Source organism: Rhamphochromis longiceps, linkage group LG12, assembly GCF_057381845.1.
Source record: "Rhamphochromis longiceps isolate RC_006_pf linkage group LG12, R_longiceps_female_GT1.1, whole genome shotgun sequence".
NCBI lineage: Eukaryota > Metazoa > Chordata > Actinopteri > Cichliformes > Cichlidae > Rhamphochromis > Rhamphochromis longiceps.
In genome coordinates, this window is record NC_140568.1 from 28100298 (window position 1) to 28119318 (window position 19021).

Here is a 19021-nt window from a genome sequence, read left to right on the forward strand (position 1 = left end):
GCAGATCTTCTCGAGAGCAGTGATGTTTTGGGGCTGTCGCCGAGCAACACGGACTTTCAACTCCCGCCACAGATTTTCTATGAGGTTGAGGTCTGGAGACTGGCTAGGCCACTCCAGGACTTTCAAATGCTTCTTACGGAGCCACTCCTTTTTTGCCCGGGCGGTGTGTTTTGGATCATTGTCATGTTGGAAGACCCAGCCTCGTTTCATCTTCAAAGTTCTCACTGATGGAAGGAGGTTTTGGCTCAAAATCTCACGATACATGGCCCCATTCATTCTGTCCTTAACACGGATCAGTCGTCCTGTCCCCTTGGCAGAAAAACAGCCCCATAGCATGATGTTTCCACCCCCATGCTTCACAGTAGGTATGGTGTTCTTGGGATGCAACTCAGTATTCTTCTTCCTCCAAACACGACGAGTTGAGTTTATACCAAAAAGTTCTACTTTGGTTTCATCTGACCACATGACATTCTCCCAATCCTCTGCTGTATCATCCATGTGCTCTCTGGCAAACTTCAGACGGGCCTGGACATGCACTGGCTTCAGCAGCGGAACACGTCTGGCACTGCAGGATTTGATTCCCTGCCGTTGTAGTGTGTTACTGATGGTGACCTTTGTTACTTTGGTCCCAGCTCTCTGCAGGTCATTCACCAGGTCCCCCCGTGTGGTTCTGGGATCTTTGCTCACCGTTCTCATGATCATTTTGACCCCACGGGATGAGATCTTGCGTGGAGCCCCAGATCGAGGGAGATTATCAGTGGTCTTGTATGTCTTCCATTTTCTGACGATTGCTCCCACAGTTGATTTTTCACACCAAGCTGCTTGCCTATTGTAGATTCACTCTTCCCAGTCTGGTGCAGGTCTACAATACTTTTCCTGGTGTCCTTCGAAAGCTCTTTGGTCTTGGCCATGGCGGAGTTTGGAGTCTGACTGTTTGAGGCTGTGGACAGGTGTCTTTTATACAGATGATGAGTTCAAACAGGTGCCATTCATACAGGTAACGAGTGGGGGACAGAAAAGCTTCTTACAGAAGACGTTACAGGTCTGTGAGAGCCAGAGATTTTCCTTGTTTGAGGTGACCAAATACTTATTTTCCACCCTAATTTACGAATAAATTCTTTACAAATCCTACCATGTGAATTCATGGATTTTTTTTTTTTCACATTCTGTCTCTCACAGTTGAAGTGTACCTCTGGTGCAAATTACTGACCTCTGTCATCATTTTAAGTGGGGGAACTTGCACAATCGGTGGCTGACTAAATACTTTTTTGCCCCACTGTATCATTCTGGGAGAAGCAGCAGTCTTCTTCAAATCATTTAATTTATCGGTATGTTAACACAGTTTGCACAGCTTGTAAGGGGGTTACAGAGATAATATAATATCATAAAAGTTGTTTATTTGAAGCTGTAAATGACTTGATTGAAAAACAAATGTCCGTTTGCGCAAAGTCTGGGAGCTATAGTTTATTTTTTATGCCTGGAAATGCTATGTACTTAAAGATTTGATAGTATGAGTGTAAATTTGTAACAGGGAGAGGTTTCCTTGCTCTGATATGGAGTTGGAGCAAAAAGCAATGCTGTTTGGCTTTAATAGGGAACTTTTTTTATGGACTTTGAAAAGGACTACAGGAAGATTGATAAGAATAAAAGAAACTGTTAATTAATGGACTTGATGCTTATAAGTTCTCAGTTCCTGTAATGGCCTTTCCAAAAAAAGTTTCTTAGAAGATCATTTCTGTATGAAACGGTGAAACACTTTGGCATTTCTCGCAACATGTTTTCAATATTGGTGTATTAAAAAATAAAACGTTTATGGGTAAATGAAGCATCTTTGTGCACAATTCCTTCATAATAATATCTGTGTGTCACACCTGAATCCTTCCACCTTGTTGTACACTACAGTACACTAAATATGCAAACCTTTATTTTATACATTTCAAAACCAGAGTACTAAACCAGGGGGAATTGTTTAATAGACTGCAAACGTGTTCATAGAGGCACACTTAGAAAGCTCCAGAAGCCAAATCTGGAGCACTTGCCTGGCGGGCTTTTTTTATTTAATATATTTTAACACCTAGTTATATTATCAATCCCCTTTAATAAGGACTTCATATTTGCTGTAAGACTCTTTTATAAGCGCTATGATCTGTGATATACTCCTCTGTCACACCAACCTCCTGCATGTCCTCCTTCATTACATCCATGAACCTCTACTGTAGTCTTCCTCCTTTCCTCTGGCCCGACGGTTCCACCTTCAGCATCCTTTGTCCATTGTAACCACTAATCTTCAAACCAACTCAGTCCAAACCAACTCAGCATTGCCTCTAATTTTGTCTCCAAACCACTCAGCCTAATGTGTCCATCCTGGTCTCATCATTCCATTTTGTCAGGGCTGTCATGTCCAAACCATAGATCACAGCAGGTCTCACTACCATCTTATAAACAGTCCTTTTCACTGTTGCTGCTATTCTTCTGTCAGAACTCACCCCTGACACTCATCTCCACCCACTCAACCCTAATTGAAAAAAAATATTCATACTTTTAATGTCAGTATTTCTGCTAAGTACCAATCAGAACCAACCACAGCACAGAAACGGCTCTTACTGAAGTCACTGATGACCTGAAGGTCAACAGTGATGTATTATGATTCTTTCACAGAGACATTTCAAGGATCACAATTTAACTTGTTTAACGGGTCAGATTCTTGATTAATTTTCTAGAAACTTTTCAGAAGTGAAAAGAGATAAGATGGAAATATTTGTTGTTACTCCAAAAAGTCAAAGACATAAAATAATTTATCATCCTTTCTCTGAAACACAGTGAACAAGTTATGAAGCTTGGCATTATTTTTTCGACAGTGATCTAAGCTTTGATAATCACTTTAATAATTTAATAAAGTTACCACAACTGCTTTTTGTCACTTGAAAAAATATAAAAAGTTAGGCTCTAATGGGGTTCAGTGCTGACATTCTCCATCACTGAACCCACCCTACTGGAGTGGCTGGGTCCAACGGGCCCAGGGCGCTCTCACTTGACCACCCTCCTCAGGACTGGCTCCAGGGCAGGGGCCCTGGTAACCCCATCTTGGGCACAGTAATTCGTTCTCTTGATTTCTTTACTTCTACAGAGGTCCTCTGAATCACTCTTTGTCTGGCCCTTCATACAGGACTAATTTGCTTTGGGGCAAAAACCCCTCAGCAACATAGCCCCTGGGCTCACTGAGACACACAAACCCCTCCACCACCACAAGATGGTGATTCACTGAGTGGATTTAAGTTAAAAAAAAAAAATAGCTTCCATGTAGTTAAAAGGAATCTGTCAGTCTGGGTGGTTTTTCCATGTCACATGAACACAAAGTTGGGTATGATATTTAATTTGAGGTTCTGAATAAGCCCTAAGTACGGACATTTTCCAGTCCACTTAAATGCACACAGAACATGCACATAGGATGCACATAGGATGCAAATACAGCAGCCTGGTAACGCGGTACTTTGCAGAGGCAAGAAATTTATTATGCAGTTAAATCAACGGTACGGTCACAGTTAACAGTCATGAGGAAGGAAGGACAAACGGACCCCGGGGAGAGCAGTCTGCCTTAGGAGGTTTGTGGCAGGAGGAAGTGGTGAGCTTCAGATGCAGTCTGCCATTTCTTCAGCTCCACAATCAGCTCCACAATCACCGGTTCCTGTTGGCTGGTTATTGAGTCGTGCACCTCAAGTGACTTCTTCTCTTTATCTGCCGAAATCACGCAGGATTACAGAGACGGAAAAAGAAAAGCTCACTGACTAATGATGCAATTTCATTCTTTGCCTTCTTTCTTAATATCCTCTCCTAGACACAGACCACAGCATCTACAGCTGCTCTGACTCTCAAAGTGGTCTAGTGCTTTTATCCTGTCTTATGTATGTCAAAGCCATTTTGTCATGAAGCAGTCTTCTCGCTAACCTTTTGACGATGCTGCATTGTGCTGCCTCCCTTTTGTTTCCTTGTCCTCCTTCTTGTCGTCTTTGATTTTCCTTCCCAAATCCTAAAGATGTACGAAAAAAATAGCCCGGACATGTCAATTTGTTTTTTGTGTCCTTTCCTACAATGCTACTCTTTTGGATGGATTTTCCTATTTTAACCTTTGTCCCATGTAACTCATCCAGAAAACAGCAATAATATCTCAGCAAAACATAAACTCATATGTGCAAACTTGCCTTTTGATGTGTTTGTGTTGCTTCCACCTCAGAGTCTGTGTGCAGCATGCCAAAGTCACAGAGGACTTTAACCTGCTGGCCTCCTCTGACCAGGCTTTGCAGGGGGATGTGCACGGAGCCAAGGATTCGTCTGATCGGGGCATCTTGGACCAGCTCAGATACAGATTTTTTATTTTTGTCTTTAGACTTGGTGAAATCAGATTTAACTGGAGACTAGAAAGAAGAGACCATTGACATTAAATAACTTTCTGTTTATATACAGTCCCATTGAGGCTTTCCAAGCAGTTATTATGTTTCGGTTGATTACAACCCCATTTCTAAAAAAAATTAAAATAAATAAAATAAAACCAGAATCCATAAACCCAAATTTTATCCACCACAGGACACAGAAAGTGTTTAAAGTGAGTGAGTTAATATTTTTATTGGCAGCAACACATCTTTAAAAAGTTGGCACGGGAGCAACAAAAACCTGAAAAAGTAAGTGACTATTACAACTAGGTTTACTGGCAACTGGTCAGTAACATGATTGGATATAATCTTATAGAGGGAAAGTTACACAGAACTTAAATGGGCAGAGGTTCACCAACCTGCAAAAAACTGCATCTATAAATGATTTCAGAATAATCAAATCAACAGATTCAGATAATCTGGAGGAATCTCCTTACGCAAGAGATCGTTGGATCGTCAGGCAGCACTGCATTAAAAACATGTCACAGAAATCCCTCCATGGACTCAGGAACACCTCCAGAAATATTCATCTGAGATCACAGTTCCCTGTACCATCAAGTGCATGTTAAAGGTCTGTTATGCAAAAAAGAAGGTGCCACATATAAACATGAACCTTTTAGTTGTTTTTTAGATTTACTGCTATTTCCCTGACACTTATCTCCACCCACTCCACCGTAACAGAAAAAATGTGCATACCTTTAATCTCTCAGTATTTATGATAAGCACCAAACAGAAACAGCTCTTGGGATTCCCCAAGGGTCACTTTTTGGTCCATTTTGAACTTTTGAACCTTTATATGCTTTCGCCTAGTGTTGCACAAATCACCCCTGACACTCGTCAAAAGCCTGCATCTCTGAAGTAAAGGCACCATCAGCGTTGAAAGGACTATACAGTATGCAATAAAGCATAGCTTCCGACACTGAACCCAGACGTAAAAATCAGAGTATCTGTCCACATCACAAAGTTTCTTCCACGTTCCACAACGGTGCAAGATTTCCCTGAAAATAAGTTCATTATTGTGTCTGCAGTCGGTGAGTTAGGTGATGGCTGTACCTACAGTTCAATGGTATTACATGATACACTCACTTCTTTCTCCCTCCTGCCTTTCTTCTCTTTTCCAGTTTGGTTGGCTTTGGTCAGCGGGACTTCTTCAGAAGCTGCAGGCCATGACAGGACCTAAAACCACAAACTATGAGTTTCGATTCATTTTGCGGCTCACAGTGGCCAACAAATCTTCAGCTCATTGTCTGCTTCAGAAATAAAATTGAATATTTCTGGTGTTCTATGTGCTAAATCTGATAAGGTGCCTTCCTCCCTTATTGCATCTGCGTGTTTGATTTGCTACCAAATGACCCATTTCTCAGGAGGGCTGAGACCCTGAGTACGAGTACACATGCTCGTGACCTGCTCATTGTCTCCTGCTTCTAATATATTTATTTTTAGGTTTAACCAAATAATTTTGGTCAACATGATAAACAGTGACTGTTGTGGAGAGCCTCATCAATAAGCTTACAGAGACAACATTAGTACTGAACAGGCCCAAGGTTATCATCAACTGGAACTCTTTTTAATCAGAGTGCAGCATCAAGTCGATTAAACTCCTGGGATATTGATCAGGTCAGTTTAGTATCAGAGGGGTTTTTTTTAAACAGTTTCAGATGCTTTGGTGTTAATGAAATTAACAACAGGTGCACTACAGTGAGAACAATAAGACAACCCCCATAACACGAATGGTTTTACAGGTGGAGGTTGCTGGCAGTAGGATCTGTGTCACTGCTGGTGGTAGGAGGTAACACCTGGACCAGGACTGTCTCAATAGCATGGACGAGATTCCAGGAGACAGACACTTACTCTAGTAGAGCGGGACAGGGCCGTAGAAGGTCCTTAAGCCATCAACAGTACCGTTATCTACCCTAGTGCGCACAGAGGAACAAGATAAGCTCTGCCACAGCTACAAAATGACCTCAGACTTCAACAGACTTCATGAGGGTGGCCTGAGGACAATGTCATTTAGTAGGCGCTGTGCTCACTGTCTGGCTCTTAGCTACAGAATACCAGAACTGGCAGGTCCGCCACTTTTCACAAATGAGAGCCGGTTCACCCTGAGCACATGTGACAGACATGAAAGGGTCAGGAGAGGCTGAGGTGAACCTTAAGCTGCCTGTAACATCCTTCAGCATGACCGGTTTGGTGGTGACCCAGTGATTGTCTGGGGAGGTATACCCATGGAGGGGTAGTCCATCTAACCAGGTTGCACCTCAGACTGTCCAAGAGTGATACCCTGGTCCAGATCTGGGATTAGATCCGCAGGACCTCATCCATCGTCACATTACGTGCATACTACCACATGGGGTCATACAGACCATTCTGAGTTGCTGCATTGAAAGTTTGGCAAAACGGACGAGCCTGCAGCATCATTTTTTCCATCCATCCATTTTCTTCCGCTTATCCGGGGCCGGGTCGCAGGGGCAGCAGCCCAAGCAGAGAAGCCCAGACCTCCCTCTCCCCAGCCACCTCATCCAGCTTATCCGGGGGAACACCAAGGCGTTCCCAGGCCAGCCGAGATATATAATCTACCCAGTGTGTCCTGCCCCAGGGCCTCCTCCCGGTGGGACATCCCTGGAAGACCTCGCCCAGGAGGCCTCGCCCAGGAGGCATCCTTGTCAGATGCCCGAACCACCTCAGCTGGTTCCGTTCAATGTTGAGGAGCAGCGGCTCAACTCTGAGCCCCTCCCAAATGGCCGAACTTCTCACCCTATCTCTAAGGGAGAGGCCAGCCACCCTTTGGAGGAAGCTCATTTCTGCCGCTTGTATCCACGATCTCGTTCTTTCAGTCACTACCCACAGCTCCTGACCATAGGTGAGGGTAGGGGCGTACATCAACCGGTAAATTGAGAGCTTTGCTTTCACACTCAGCTCTCTCTTCACCACAACAGCCCAGTACAGCGTCTGCATCACTGCAGCCGCTGCACCAATCCGTCTGTCGATCTCTCGCTCCCTTCTCCCATCACTTGTGAACAAGACCCCGAGATACTTAAACTCAGGGTCTCATCCCTGACCCGGAGTGGGCACTCCACCCTTTTCCAGAAAGTGATCATTTTTTCACTTTGATTTTTGTGTGTCTTTGAATTCAAGATGACCCCAATGAAGCACTTTAACTTCTTCAAAGTGCCTTTGAGTCATTTCAGGTTTCAGTGAAGAACTTTCAGTGAATCAGAAAAATTTGGCTGCAGGCCTGAGCAATCACACACCCTATCAAACCTGACTTTCTGTACCTTTTCTTCCTCTAAGCATAAACGCAGTCCCCGATTGAGGAATTTCTTTAAATCTCCCAGAGCGCTCACAGTGTGGGTTTGCGTGTCACCGAAGTCCATGCTCTCTGACCACGACAGCTTGGACGTGCTGTGCCTTAACACTTCTGAGGAGTAAATAAGAAAAACATACAAAAAAGTCCAGCTTTTGAATCGTTATGACTACACACTGCAGTAAAAGAAAACACACAAGTAAACCAGATATAAACTGGCTGCTCATCAGTGCCTTTGACACCTGATGAAGGCGATAAAAGATCAGGTTCGTCATTTGGTTTCAGGTTATGTAGGCATACAGCTCTTCATCGGCTGATCTGACTGTAGTTTCCTTTAAAGCACTTGTGTAAATTCCACAAACTTTATAAGAGAAAAATTCTCTCATTTGAACAGGACACATCACCAAGTTTAAGAAATCAAAGTGTCTGTACAAAAAGCTGTCACAGTGTCTGCTGTGCTTCATCTGCAGTCAGACGTTTACGTCAAAGACACACAGGTCAGATGAGATAAGTGTTATTACCACATGTGTTGCCACAACTGGGTTTCTCTGAGTTCAGAATGCCGCCATCTTGTTTGGACGTCTGTTTTTCGCCGTTCTCGTTTGATCGTTGGCCTTCAGTCACAGATCTTGTGTCAGATTTTGTCTCAGTGTCAAGTTTCTGTAAAAAAAAAGAAAATCAATTTCAATTTGGAGTAATGGGATAATTTTACTTCTGTGGTACTCTGAGTCCTTTTTCCTCCCAGTTGTGTGCTTAAATTTAGGAAATGATGTGCTCGTTTTCCTTTTTGACTGAAGTGTGTGGCTTGTGTATTGTGTTTTTGTGACGTTAAAGACTTGTTGCTGTCTACAACATAGAAAGTGGAGTTACAATCTCTCCAGCGATTAGAGCATTGTCTGTATGAGATGGTTGTGTGTTAGAATCCTAGTAGATCAGCAGTGTGTGAAATAGTTATTCCCCGTTCTGGTGCTCAGTGTCAACGTCAGCGGGTTGTTTTGAGTTGCTGCTGTGTGACTGGCTAATTAGATTTTTGCATTAACATACAGCTATACCTAATAAAGTGGCTACTGAGTCAATCAGTCAATGGCCACAAAGTCATCAGATCTGACAGATGTGTAGTAGAAAAACAAGCAGTTGCCATTTTAGAAGAATAAATACATTTACATATTAAAGAAGTATAAAAAAAGAAAACTATTAATGCTCCCAAACCTTGTCAGTAAATGCAACATTTTTTTAAACATTACTGCACTGTAAATGTGTCCTATGGCACGTGTGTACTCATGTACTTACCCATGCCGCTTACCCTTACCCTAACCATCAAAAACGAATGCCTAACCCTTACCCTTACCCTAACCATAACCTAATTGTAACCCTGACACTAAAACCACATTTTAAGTCTGAAAAATGCCTTCAAACTTGTGGGGACCAGGATTTTTGGTCCCCACAAAGATGTCTAAACAGGTACACACTCACACACACATATGTATATATACTGTATTATAATAACATAAAAATATTACTCATGCCATGTAAAATTAATACTAACAATATTTCTCCTTCACTCTCACTGAACTGTACAAAAAATCTTGTTGCATTTTACTGCATGTAATAGCCGTTACACGATTTTTCTTATTAATTTTTTCTATTTTTAGTTTTCTAATATATAATATCTCAATTTCACATTTGTGCTGCTGTAATAAGTGAATTTCCCCAATGTGGGATTAAATATTATGTCTATGTTTCACCATGACTCGTTCACCTTTTTCTGTAAATGCAAGCAAAACTTTGTTGGCCTGTTAAAGTTAAACAGGGTTTATAACTGTATCTAATGTAATACATTAGATACAGTTGCATTAAAAGATATTTAGAAATTTAAAGCAAATCTTAAGATTGCCGGTAAATTGCTAGATAGAGATTTTAGAAGGATTTTGTTGCTGCTTGTTGCTCTTAATTTAGTTACAGCAGTGAAGTAAATACATTAATCACGTGCAACAAAAGAAAGGTGAGGTTAAAAAACCCCACAAACCTCAATTTGTAGTAAAATTTTAATAAAGAAGAAGAAGAAAGATGTGAAGATGTAGTGTGTAGTAGAGAGATTGCGTAACCAAGGTGGAAACAACAAATGACGAACTTATCAGCGTGTGGGTAGCTTTATCTTTTAACACAGGAAGGAAATATGTTGTTTGACTAAATTGCACTCTTTATTCTGACAATTGTACGTCCAAAGCTTAAATGCTTAAAACCATATTAGAATGAGGCCCAAAACATTTAAAAACATTTAAACTTGTAGCTATGCTAAAAATGTGTGGGAAGGATACGTCACAGAGTGAGCAGGTGTCTGATGCCTCAGGAACTCGTAGGTGATAAAATAGTGGTAGCTGACCACAGGGAAAACGGGAGCTTTGTCATCCACAGTCATCCGAGGATCTGGAATTCCCATCATCCTGCCCACGCTCACTGTGGGTGACGCTATGCCTACTGCCAGGCCTGTGCAAAGTAAAAAGTATTCTGATGTTATGACCTGTAAGCACATGCTCAGTGTGCATTAAAATTATATAGAAATCTGGGGCCCTCGCTCACAGGGCTCATAGGGCAGCTTACACACTCACCACTCATCTTGGCCAAGCCCCTAAAGCGAATCCTCTCCTCCGGGGAAATCCATGAGGTGTCCAGACAGGAAAGCTGCGGGAGGCTGTCCACAGTCAGTCCTGGGTATGAAGATGCAAGCGTGAAAGGATTTCCCTCCAGCAGCAGCGTCCTGAGGCAAGGCAGGGTGCTCAAGCCATTTAGCAGAGCTGGCTGGTCCTGAAACCCACAGTTGCTGAGGTCCAGACACACCAGCTGTGGCCTGAGGACAGACAGAGGTGCTGGCTTTACAGGACAGATGTGTATGAGACAACTTCTGATCCAAATAGATGTTAAAGAAGATGACAGATATCTTATTTCATTCATACAGCTATTAACTGTGTTTTAACACATCTTCCATCCATCTTCATGGGATGGATAATACTCAGATAGGTTATGATATTTAAACGATGCTCAGTTCGTACTAAGAGGGCCAAAGTGTGCCAATAAAATACCTCACACCACACAGACACACACAAACAAACACACACACACACACACACACACACACACACACACACACACACACACACACACACACACACACACACACACACACACACACACACACACTGTTTCACTTTAACAGTCAGCCTGAACTGTTGATATGAGGCAGGATGGATCATGTTTTTCACCATGTTTTCATGTTGAATCTGTGTGAATTGTAGCCCCAGTTTCCTGTTCTTAGCTAACAGGTGTGGGACACACTGCGGCCTTTGGCTGCTGTAGCTTATCTCCCTCTCTCAGCTGACAAGCAGCTTTTCGTTTTTCACCCCAATTGAATGTCAGCAGGTTGTTTTGGGTGTGACATAAAAGTCATAAAGAAAAATATAATAATATATAAACACACACACACACACACACACACACACACACACACACACACACACACACACACACACACACACACACACACACACACACACTGGATACTTTCTCTATTTCAACCTGTTCTCTATAACTCATAGAGATGGTTCTGGGAAATCCCTGAAGATCAACAGCTGTCATCCAAACTCACTTAAATCATCCTTCTTCCTCATTCTGATACTCAGTTTCATACATGCCTAAACACACTGTATTGCTACATCGTGAATGGCTAATTAGATATTTGCGCTCATGAGCAGCTGAAATGGTGTGCCTAATAAAGTGGCCAGGGAATGTATATACATAGTGAAACTGAGGAGCACAAAATAGTTTTTCACAGAAACGCAGGAGCCATTACTCCTCATCCCTGAGTGTAATTTCCACCCAGGGTCGCACTGACACGAATCCGTCCGTGTCTAAAATAGTTACAGTTTCTCTAGACCAGGGGTGTCAAACATAAAAAAAGATCAAAAAATTGATCTTTTTTTTTTACACTGGGCTCACAGTAAATATAAATACAGGCTGAGTTTCACCAATTCGACCCACTTAATTAAGTTCAAAATGTATGTGGCCCACACTATAAAAGGAGTTTGACATCCCTGATCTAAACACGTCAGTCATATTCAAAATATGCTTTATTTAGTCATGAATTTCAAAGAAATTTATCTGGGAAATCAAAATCAAGTCAACTGCGAATGGCTATGACACAGCATCCTTGTAGGCTGTTATCACAGTTATCGCTAAATGTCAGCTACAGTGTGTGTGCCAGTCATTTAAGATCCAGATGTAATAATCTCATTCTGCATCCACAATGCAAATCTCCTCCCGCGACATCCCAGATTCACTTAAATCGCCTTTAAAATCTCTTTTAAAATTTTGATTTTCTTTTCTTTCTTTTTTCTTTTTTTAAACCTGTTTTTTCCTCCGTCTATGATGTCATGCCTGTTTTTGTTTCCTTCCTTTTTGCTGTTCTGGTTGTTAATGCTGAGGTTTCAGTTGGGATGCAACCAATGACAGTTTCATTGTATGGCACACAAATGACTGATGAGCACTTGTAAAAACCCTTTTGACTAGTTTAAGCCAGTTACTTAAAGTTTCCCGGGCTTGACTGATGTAGCTGCGTTTCCTTCTAATTTTTTCTTATGTGGTGTTTATCAGTTGTGAGCTGCAATCTTTGGGTGTAGCGTAGGCAGCAAAGGGCGGTGTCAGGTTAACCTGCAGGAAACCCATGATGACAGCCAAGACAAGTCCAACTTTTACTGATAAAGTTCACTGCGTAACAGAAACATTGCGTCTGTCTCTCTCACAGAGTTGAGTTTCAAAAATGAACGCCATTCGAAATGTGGGACACCGTCTCAGTGAATGGACCAAGGGGGCCACAGAAGGCACCTGATCAACGTAACTCCAAAAAAGAAATAAAATCAAAGCTGTATGTTTGGTCCTCTAGTGTTTCAAACTATAAACATCAATGCAACTGTGTCTTTTTGAGACAATCTCAGGCTCTAAAATACCCTCAGTCAGTGGTCACACTTGGAAAGTTACCCTTAAAATCACAAACTGTGTGTGCATGTGTACCAACGGGGATCCAGCCGCCCACCAATGGAGATAAAATTCACTGCAAATCATGACGATGCTGTTCTGACTGATCATTTTTGCATTACGATGGTAAATTTCTGCTGGGATTTTCCTGATATGGAGCCGGTCATTCATAGGCCGTGATATCATTCGAATGCTGTGGCCTTCACAGCTATCAGGTTGAAGGGGGTTGATCTTGATCTTGAAAAAACTAAAGGTGCACAGAAGCAGCTCACCCGACACTCTATCAAGACACTTCATGAATTTCCATGGTTCACTCAACGTTCAAATCACATTTTTGTAGATTTGTAAAATACTGTGTAAAAGTCTTCTCTATATTTTTGCTTCCAAGGAGCCAAGCTATTTTTTAATTGGTGTTGAGCATTCGTTTTCCAGGCTTTCTAAAGTGTTTTGTTTGTTTTTCACTCGTTTTCAGTCCACTTCTTGTCATTGTCCATTTTCAAAGTAAAGTTTTTGTTGTGTTTTTTGTTTTTGGGGTTTTTTTTGCTTGTTTTTTTGTTTGACCTATGAATAAAATAAAAACACACCACTTGTTCCCATTTTATTAACTGAATTGGTGAAAATGACATAGACTACACCCAACATATAACATAGTTTGGTAGGCATAAAATAGTATTTTTGCACCAATGAGACGATTTCCAACGAGCTACAAGCCAAAAACATGACATTTATGGGCACTGTGTGCAGTGTGTCCTTAAAAAATCTTGAGGGAACTGGACAAGTGGAGGACAAAAGAAGTCCATCCAAAAGCTGCTCAACAAGGCTCCTCTCTCCCCTGTACGAGCCATTATACTCCTGTTTTCACAAGATGTTTAACACTTCCTGTTCTGAAAAATCCTGACGGGTTTGTAGATGTCTGCAGTTCTGGTTAAGTGATGATTAAGAGCAGAAGCCTCAGAGCTCTAACATGAAGCTGTAATACTTCCTTTTGATTGCAACAGACACAGACATCATCAGACCTGTATTCCCCTCTGGTATTATAATTCTGTAAACTGTGAAAGCTCTGTTTTTTCCTCACAGTTTTGTGGGTGAGATGAAAAGATTTTACTCCCAACAGGGTGTGTTTTAGTCTCTGGTGGCCACTTTAGCAGCAAACCAGCTGATATTGCTTCAGTTTGATCAGTGCAAGTATGACACACAGGTGTGAAAGAGAAGTAAATCCACATAAAAGCAACCTGCAATGAAGTAATGTCACCTGCTGACTGATTAGAAAGTACACAATTGCACTTGAAAGCTTGATTTGACCTGGTTTGGTTTTCTTAAAATGCCAGAAAGCTTCCGGTTTGTGTGTATGTGTGTGTGTCTGTGCATGTGTGGTGTGTATTATGAACTAACCACTGTCTTCCAGTAAGATGAGTGACATCATTGTGGGAACCCAGAGTGTTTGAGCCGAGGCCGAGGTACTGCAGGTGGGGAGGAGGAGCACCGCTGGTGAGGCTGTCTAAAGACGACAGCCGGTTTGCACGTAGCTCCAAAATCTTTGAAAGAAACATGGTCAAAATGTGTCACTCACTCATCTCCATGCAGCATCAGCTACACTATGTTCTCTGAACTTTCAGATAAAAGCCTGCTGGGCGTCATCATCATAGATCTGAAAATGAAAAAGAAACAAACAAAATAAACACCAAGGACTGATTGACTTGAGCTGCTGAGCTATAAGTCTGATTGTGCATTAAAGCCCAAAACTTTAAAGCTTCACAGTCCTTGGCATGTATGTGTTATTGTGTGCACGCTGAACGAAAGAGACAAAGAGAGATAAAAGAGTGAAAGAGAGAGGGAACAAAGAGCGAGAACGCGAAAGCAAAAGAGCAAGTGTGACACTGCACACTGGTTGCAGCACTTGTCATCGTCACCTTCTCGTGTTATCTAGGCTGTGGTTGTCAAGAGCATCAGATTCCTCGGTCTTCGCCTGGTGCAGAACTTGAACATCTCAATAGCCAGGATGTCTACTTTCTGCAAAAACTGAGGAAAGCCTACATCCCACCTCCCATCCTCACCACATTCCTACTGAGGGACTATCAAGACCATCCAGAGCAGCTGCATCGGTATATGATAGTGAAACTGCACAAAATCAGATTGAGAGACTGTGTGGCAGAGAGTGAGAACAGCTGAGAAGCTCTTTCCTCCATCACAGAATCTGAATCTGATTCTCACTGCATCTTCAAAGCCAGCAGTGTGGCTGGATTTGCAGATGACTCTACGCACCCCTCGTTCAGGCCGCCACTGCCAGACTGTGCTGGGCTAAGCTCTCAGTGCATCAACACGTTAAAACCACTTTCCCACAGACGCTTGTGTTCAGAATTTACACACAGTCATCATGGGTTTAGTGCTAATTTGAACTGTTATTTTTCCGTGGTTTAAAGTTTTTACAGCACACATGTCTTTAATGACTTTAAAAAACAAGAATTGAGTGCAGAAGTTTGAATTTATTTTGGATTTCGTCTTCACACAGGGTAAACATGTACACAGAGGCTCAGACTTTTACACACACCCCCACTAATATTTGGTTAAACGCCCCTTAGCAAGTTGCACCTGGATGAGACACTATTGGTAGCCTGGCTGGATATTTGACCACTCTTCTTGGCAGAATTGTTCGAGTTCAAACTGGTTGATTTTGCTGGCACAGACCCAACTTTTAACCAGACTTTGGGAAGGTCATTAAGGGAAGTTTAATGTTAGCCTACTGTGTCCATTCCAAAACCAGTTTGTTTGGGATTATTGTCCTGCTGGGACTGCCAAATGTGTCCAACTTTCAACCATGTAGCTGTTGATTTGAGGTGAAGTTGAAAGATTTAGAGGTAGTCCTCCTCCTCCATTATTCTATCCACTTGCATGTGTTGCAATGTGACAATATAAATGGCAGCAAAACAGAGCATGATGCAACCGCCGCCATGCTTGATAGCTGGTACAGTGTTCTCAGATTTGAAAGCTCACCTTGATTCTTCCAAACTCAATAGCTCAGTCTTTGTCTCATCTAACCATAAAACTTTTCTCCAGAGGGCTTTGCAAACTTCATTCAACTGAGCTTAAAGGCTTCAACTAAGGCAGATCTCATGGGTAAATCCGAAAGCAAGGGTGTCGTCTTTGATGATGCAGAAAGGGACAGCTATAGTGTTTTTTGGTGAATCATGAATCACATTTAAATGATAACAATGCTGTCTACACTTAATCTGTTAAGAGCTGCAAATTCAAGCTGAAGCAGGACTGGGACTTGCCTTTAAAGTGCGGGGAAGGTGTACTGTGGGTACTTCTGAGATTTTGTTAGCACTCAGCACCAGCTCCTCCAGCTTTGAGAACTTCAACAGGCCATCGTCAATGGCTGTTACCTGAACACGCAGACAGACAGAAGATAAACCTTTACAAATGTGTAAAAGCATCAAACATTAAATAAATCCGTGCTATGATAAATAGTGGGGTGAGGAGTCATCCGAGGCAAACTGGTAGCTTTGAGCTAATCTGTGGCAAAGAAACATTAGACAAACTGACAGCAGTTTAACATTGGGACAAATATAAAATTCACCCCCAATAACCCTTCATATTACAAAACTCTTTTTCTTTTTCAACTGTTGTTTTTTGAGTTGTATTAAAATTATTACTTTTTATGTTGCACATCACAGTCAGTGAAGATACTCATATGGTTCCTTCTCAATCTGGGGTACAAAATGTTTTATTCTGAATGACTGTGGATCATAGACTGATCAATGACTGTTGCCAAAGGCTATCAGTGAACACAGGTGCACTCCTAATGAGAGGCCTACTCACGTCTCTGTCAACAATACGAAGTGAAGTGAAGTAGTTGTAAATGAAGGGGGCGTGGAGGCGTTCAGGTGTGAGCACAGCCAGCTGTCTGAGAGGCAAAGCTTGAGGGCTCCACATTGCATCATGGCGCCATGGAGAATGAGGGCAGCTCAGCAGATCCAGGAGAGCATCCGTGGACTCCATCTCTGCTCGCTCCGCACTCCCTTTGGTGTTTCTCTGCAGATTGAATCCATGTTTTTAATGTCTTAGACTCTAAAGTATTTATAGACAAGTCAGTGTTTTAGATACTTACCCATGTGCCATTTCCACCGGGAAAGTCATTCAGACATAGGCTGCGAATCAGCTTCTCTATCACAGCAGACAGTGTGCTTGAGCTCATGGCTGACTTAGTCACTGTGTAACTTCATCACATTTAGGCGGATTTACACCACGGTCCCACTGTAGCTAGTGTAGTTCGTGCATTCATGGTCAGTCTTTGGTCTGTCTGTCAGAAGAAAAGGACTTCTGCTCTTTGTTTACAAATGCCTGTAGGGTTGCCTGGCAACACCTGGGGCTCCATGCAGCTACCCTGTGAAACATTAGGAGGGAGTTCGGCATGAATGGCTCTGAAGTCCTCTGTTTTACTAACCATTAAAAATCAAACACATTAACTGAATAAAATGACGGCTGTTCTTCTCTGATGAAGCTTGGTGATTCTTTGTTGTGAGTGATTCTTTGGCCTTACCTGTTGTCTCTGTGGTGAGATGACCTTTGCCTTAGTAGAAAGGATTTGTGTTTGGAAGTGGACAGAAAAGCCGACTGAAGGTCATTCACCTGACGACTTTGCCATACTTCCTAAATCATCACTATTCATCTGTTTTTAATCAATAAATTTTAACTTTTATTCTTTGCCTGTCTTGATTCTTCTTTATTCTTCCTGACTATAGTTTTCCATCATCCCCTGCATGCATGTTGTGGGTTTTTATCTTATTTACACCCAACTACTATTCTGTCTTTCTTTTTTGCTCTCAATAACTGAACTGACTTTCTCCTACAAATTATGGCTCTGCTGCACTAAATGTGGTTGGCTACAACATCTACAGAAGAGAGTGGAGTTGCAAAAGGTGAAGGGATTATGGTTTTTATGGACTAGGGTATTCGCAGTAATGTAATCCAGTGGACAAACTGTATTGAATTAGAACGTATTGGCCTTAATATAGTGTTATTTCCACAAAGGACTTTTACTTTGATAGTTATTTACAGGCCACCCTCATCAAATAATGATTGTATGATAACTTTCTAGCTTTGTTAAATGAATGTAATGCTTTAATAAAGAGGTTATTATAATGGGTATGACTATAACATGACTACTGGACTGAGTGATCATTACCTCACTGGCAAATTAAAGATGTTACTTTTATAGAAAACAAAAGTTATTTGGACTCCTGAAAAAAAAAGGAAAAGAACACTTCATAAAAAAACAATAAGTGAATTATTTGGGGTCATTCGCTACTAGGAGTCGATTTAAAGGAAGATAGTCAGATTTTCTCTAAAATGCTGCTAAATACAACTGACACCATACTAAGTTACGAGAAGAAACAAGGTTAGCAGGAAACCACAAAAGGAAGGCTGAATCATTCTCGTCTTTGGTTAAAAGTTTCTAAAACAGCATGTGTGTTTTTCACCAAATCAGGACAGTCTAGAAAGTAATATTTACATATTGCAGAAAAACTGCTGTGATGAATATTTGGGAAATTGAATGACTCTAAACTCTCTTTTAAATCCTAAATTTAAAAAAGTAGTCACATTGAAAAATGTCATCTTCAAATAAATAGTTAATAAAGCGTCTGTTCGTGCAGCTAAAATGTTTTCTCAGATTTTTTTCCCCAATATAATTTACTCTATTATAACACAGTCGCAGTCTAATGCTTTAACAGTGCAGCTTACTTAGCTTTGAAAAAAATCTGGTCACATGGACACGTGAAAATTTGTCTTACATTTATGTCAAACGTTTTTACCATCAGGATAAACAGACGTAGATGTGACTCTGCAAAGGCTGTGCAAAAGTGTCCCCATCAGCATCAGACAGCAGCATACATACAATGTTTTAAACATTAGCTAAAAAGATGGTTGACTGATAATCAGTTCTAAGTTTTATTCTTTCACTGCCATCTTGCTTTCCTTTCAGTATTTCTTCTTTTTCTTTGTTCAAGTTTTACTTAACCAGGCCCCAAAGCTAGCCAAATGCACACCTCAAGCCACACCTTGTTAATGTAAACAATTAGCAATTAACCCTTGGCAGCTCCCAGACATTTGCAGGAAGGAGATACAGAGGTGAATAATAATGACACAATAATTCCTGACAGGTACAAACATAACTTTATTATTAATTAAATCTGTGTTTTTCCTTGAATGGAAGAGTAAATGTGTGCATTTCAATCGTTTTCATCTCAGATTTACTGATTAA

General features: G+C 41.5%; 1 protein-coding gene across 3 annotated transcripts; it reads right to left on the reverse strand.

Moving 5' to 3' along the window:
* Positions 1 to 3499: 3499 nt before the first annotated feature.
* On the reverse strand, positions 3500 to 17078 carry LOC146657494 (leucine-rich repeat-containing protein 43-like). 3 transcript variants are annotated; one of them, XM_085426971.1, is made up of 12 exons: positions 16868 to 17078; positions 16579 to 16791; positions 16032 to 16142; positions 14152 to 14294; positions 10341 to 10579; positions 10115 to 10218; positions 8253 to 8391; positions 7703 to 7845; positions 5514 to 5603; positions 4200 to 4412; positions 3946 to 4027; positions 3500 to 3735 (listed from the first exon to the last, which is right to left on the reverse strand). In XM_085426971.1, exons 1-12 carry the CDS (start codon positions 16952 to 16954, stop codon positions 3596 to 3598), a joined length of 1704 nt encoding a protein of 567 aa, XP_085283097.1. In that variant the 5' UTR covers positions 16955 to 17078; the 3' UTR covers positions 3500 to 3595. The 3 variants fall into 3 exon arrangements, with proteins under 3 accessions (XP_085283097.1, XP_085283095.1, XP_085283096.1); XM_085426969.1 differs by having other exon boundaries at positions 7772 to 7845; positions 10055 to 10218; XM_085426970.1 differs by having other exon boundaries at positions 10055 to 10218.
* Positions 17079 to 19021: the final 1943 nt, after the last annotated feature.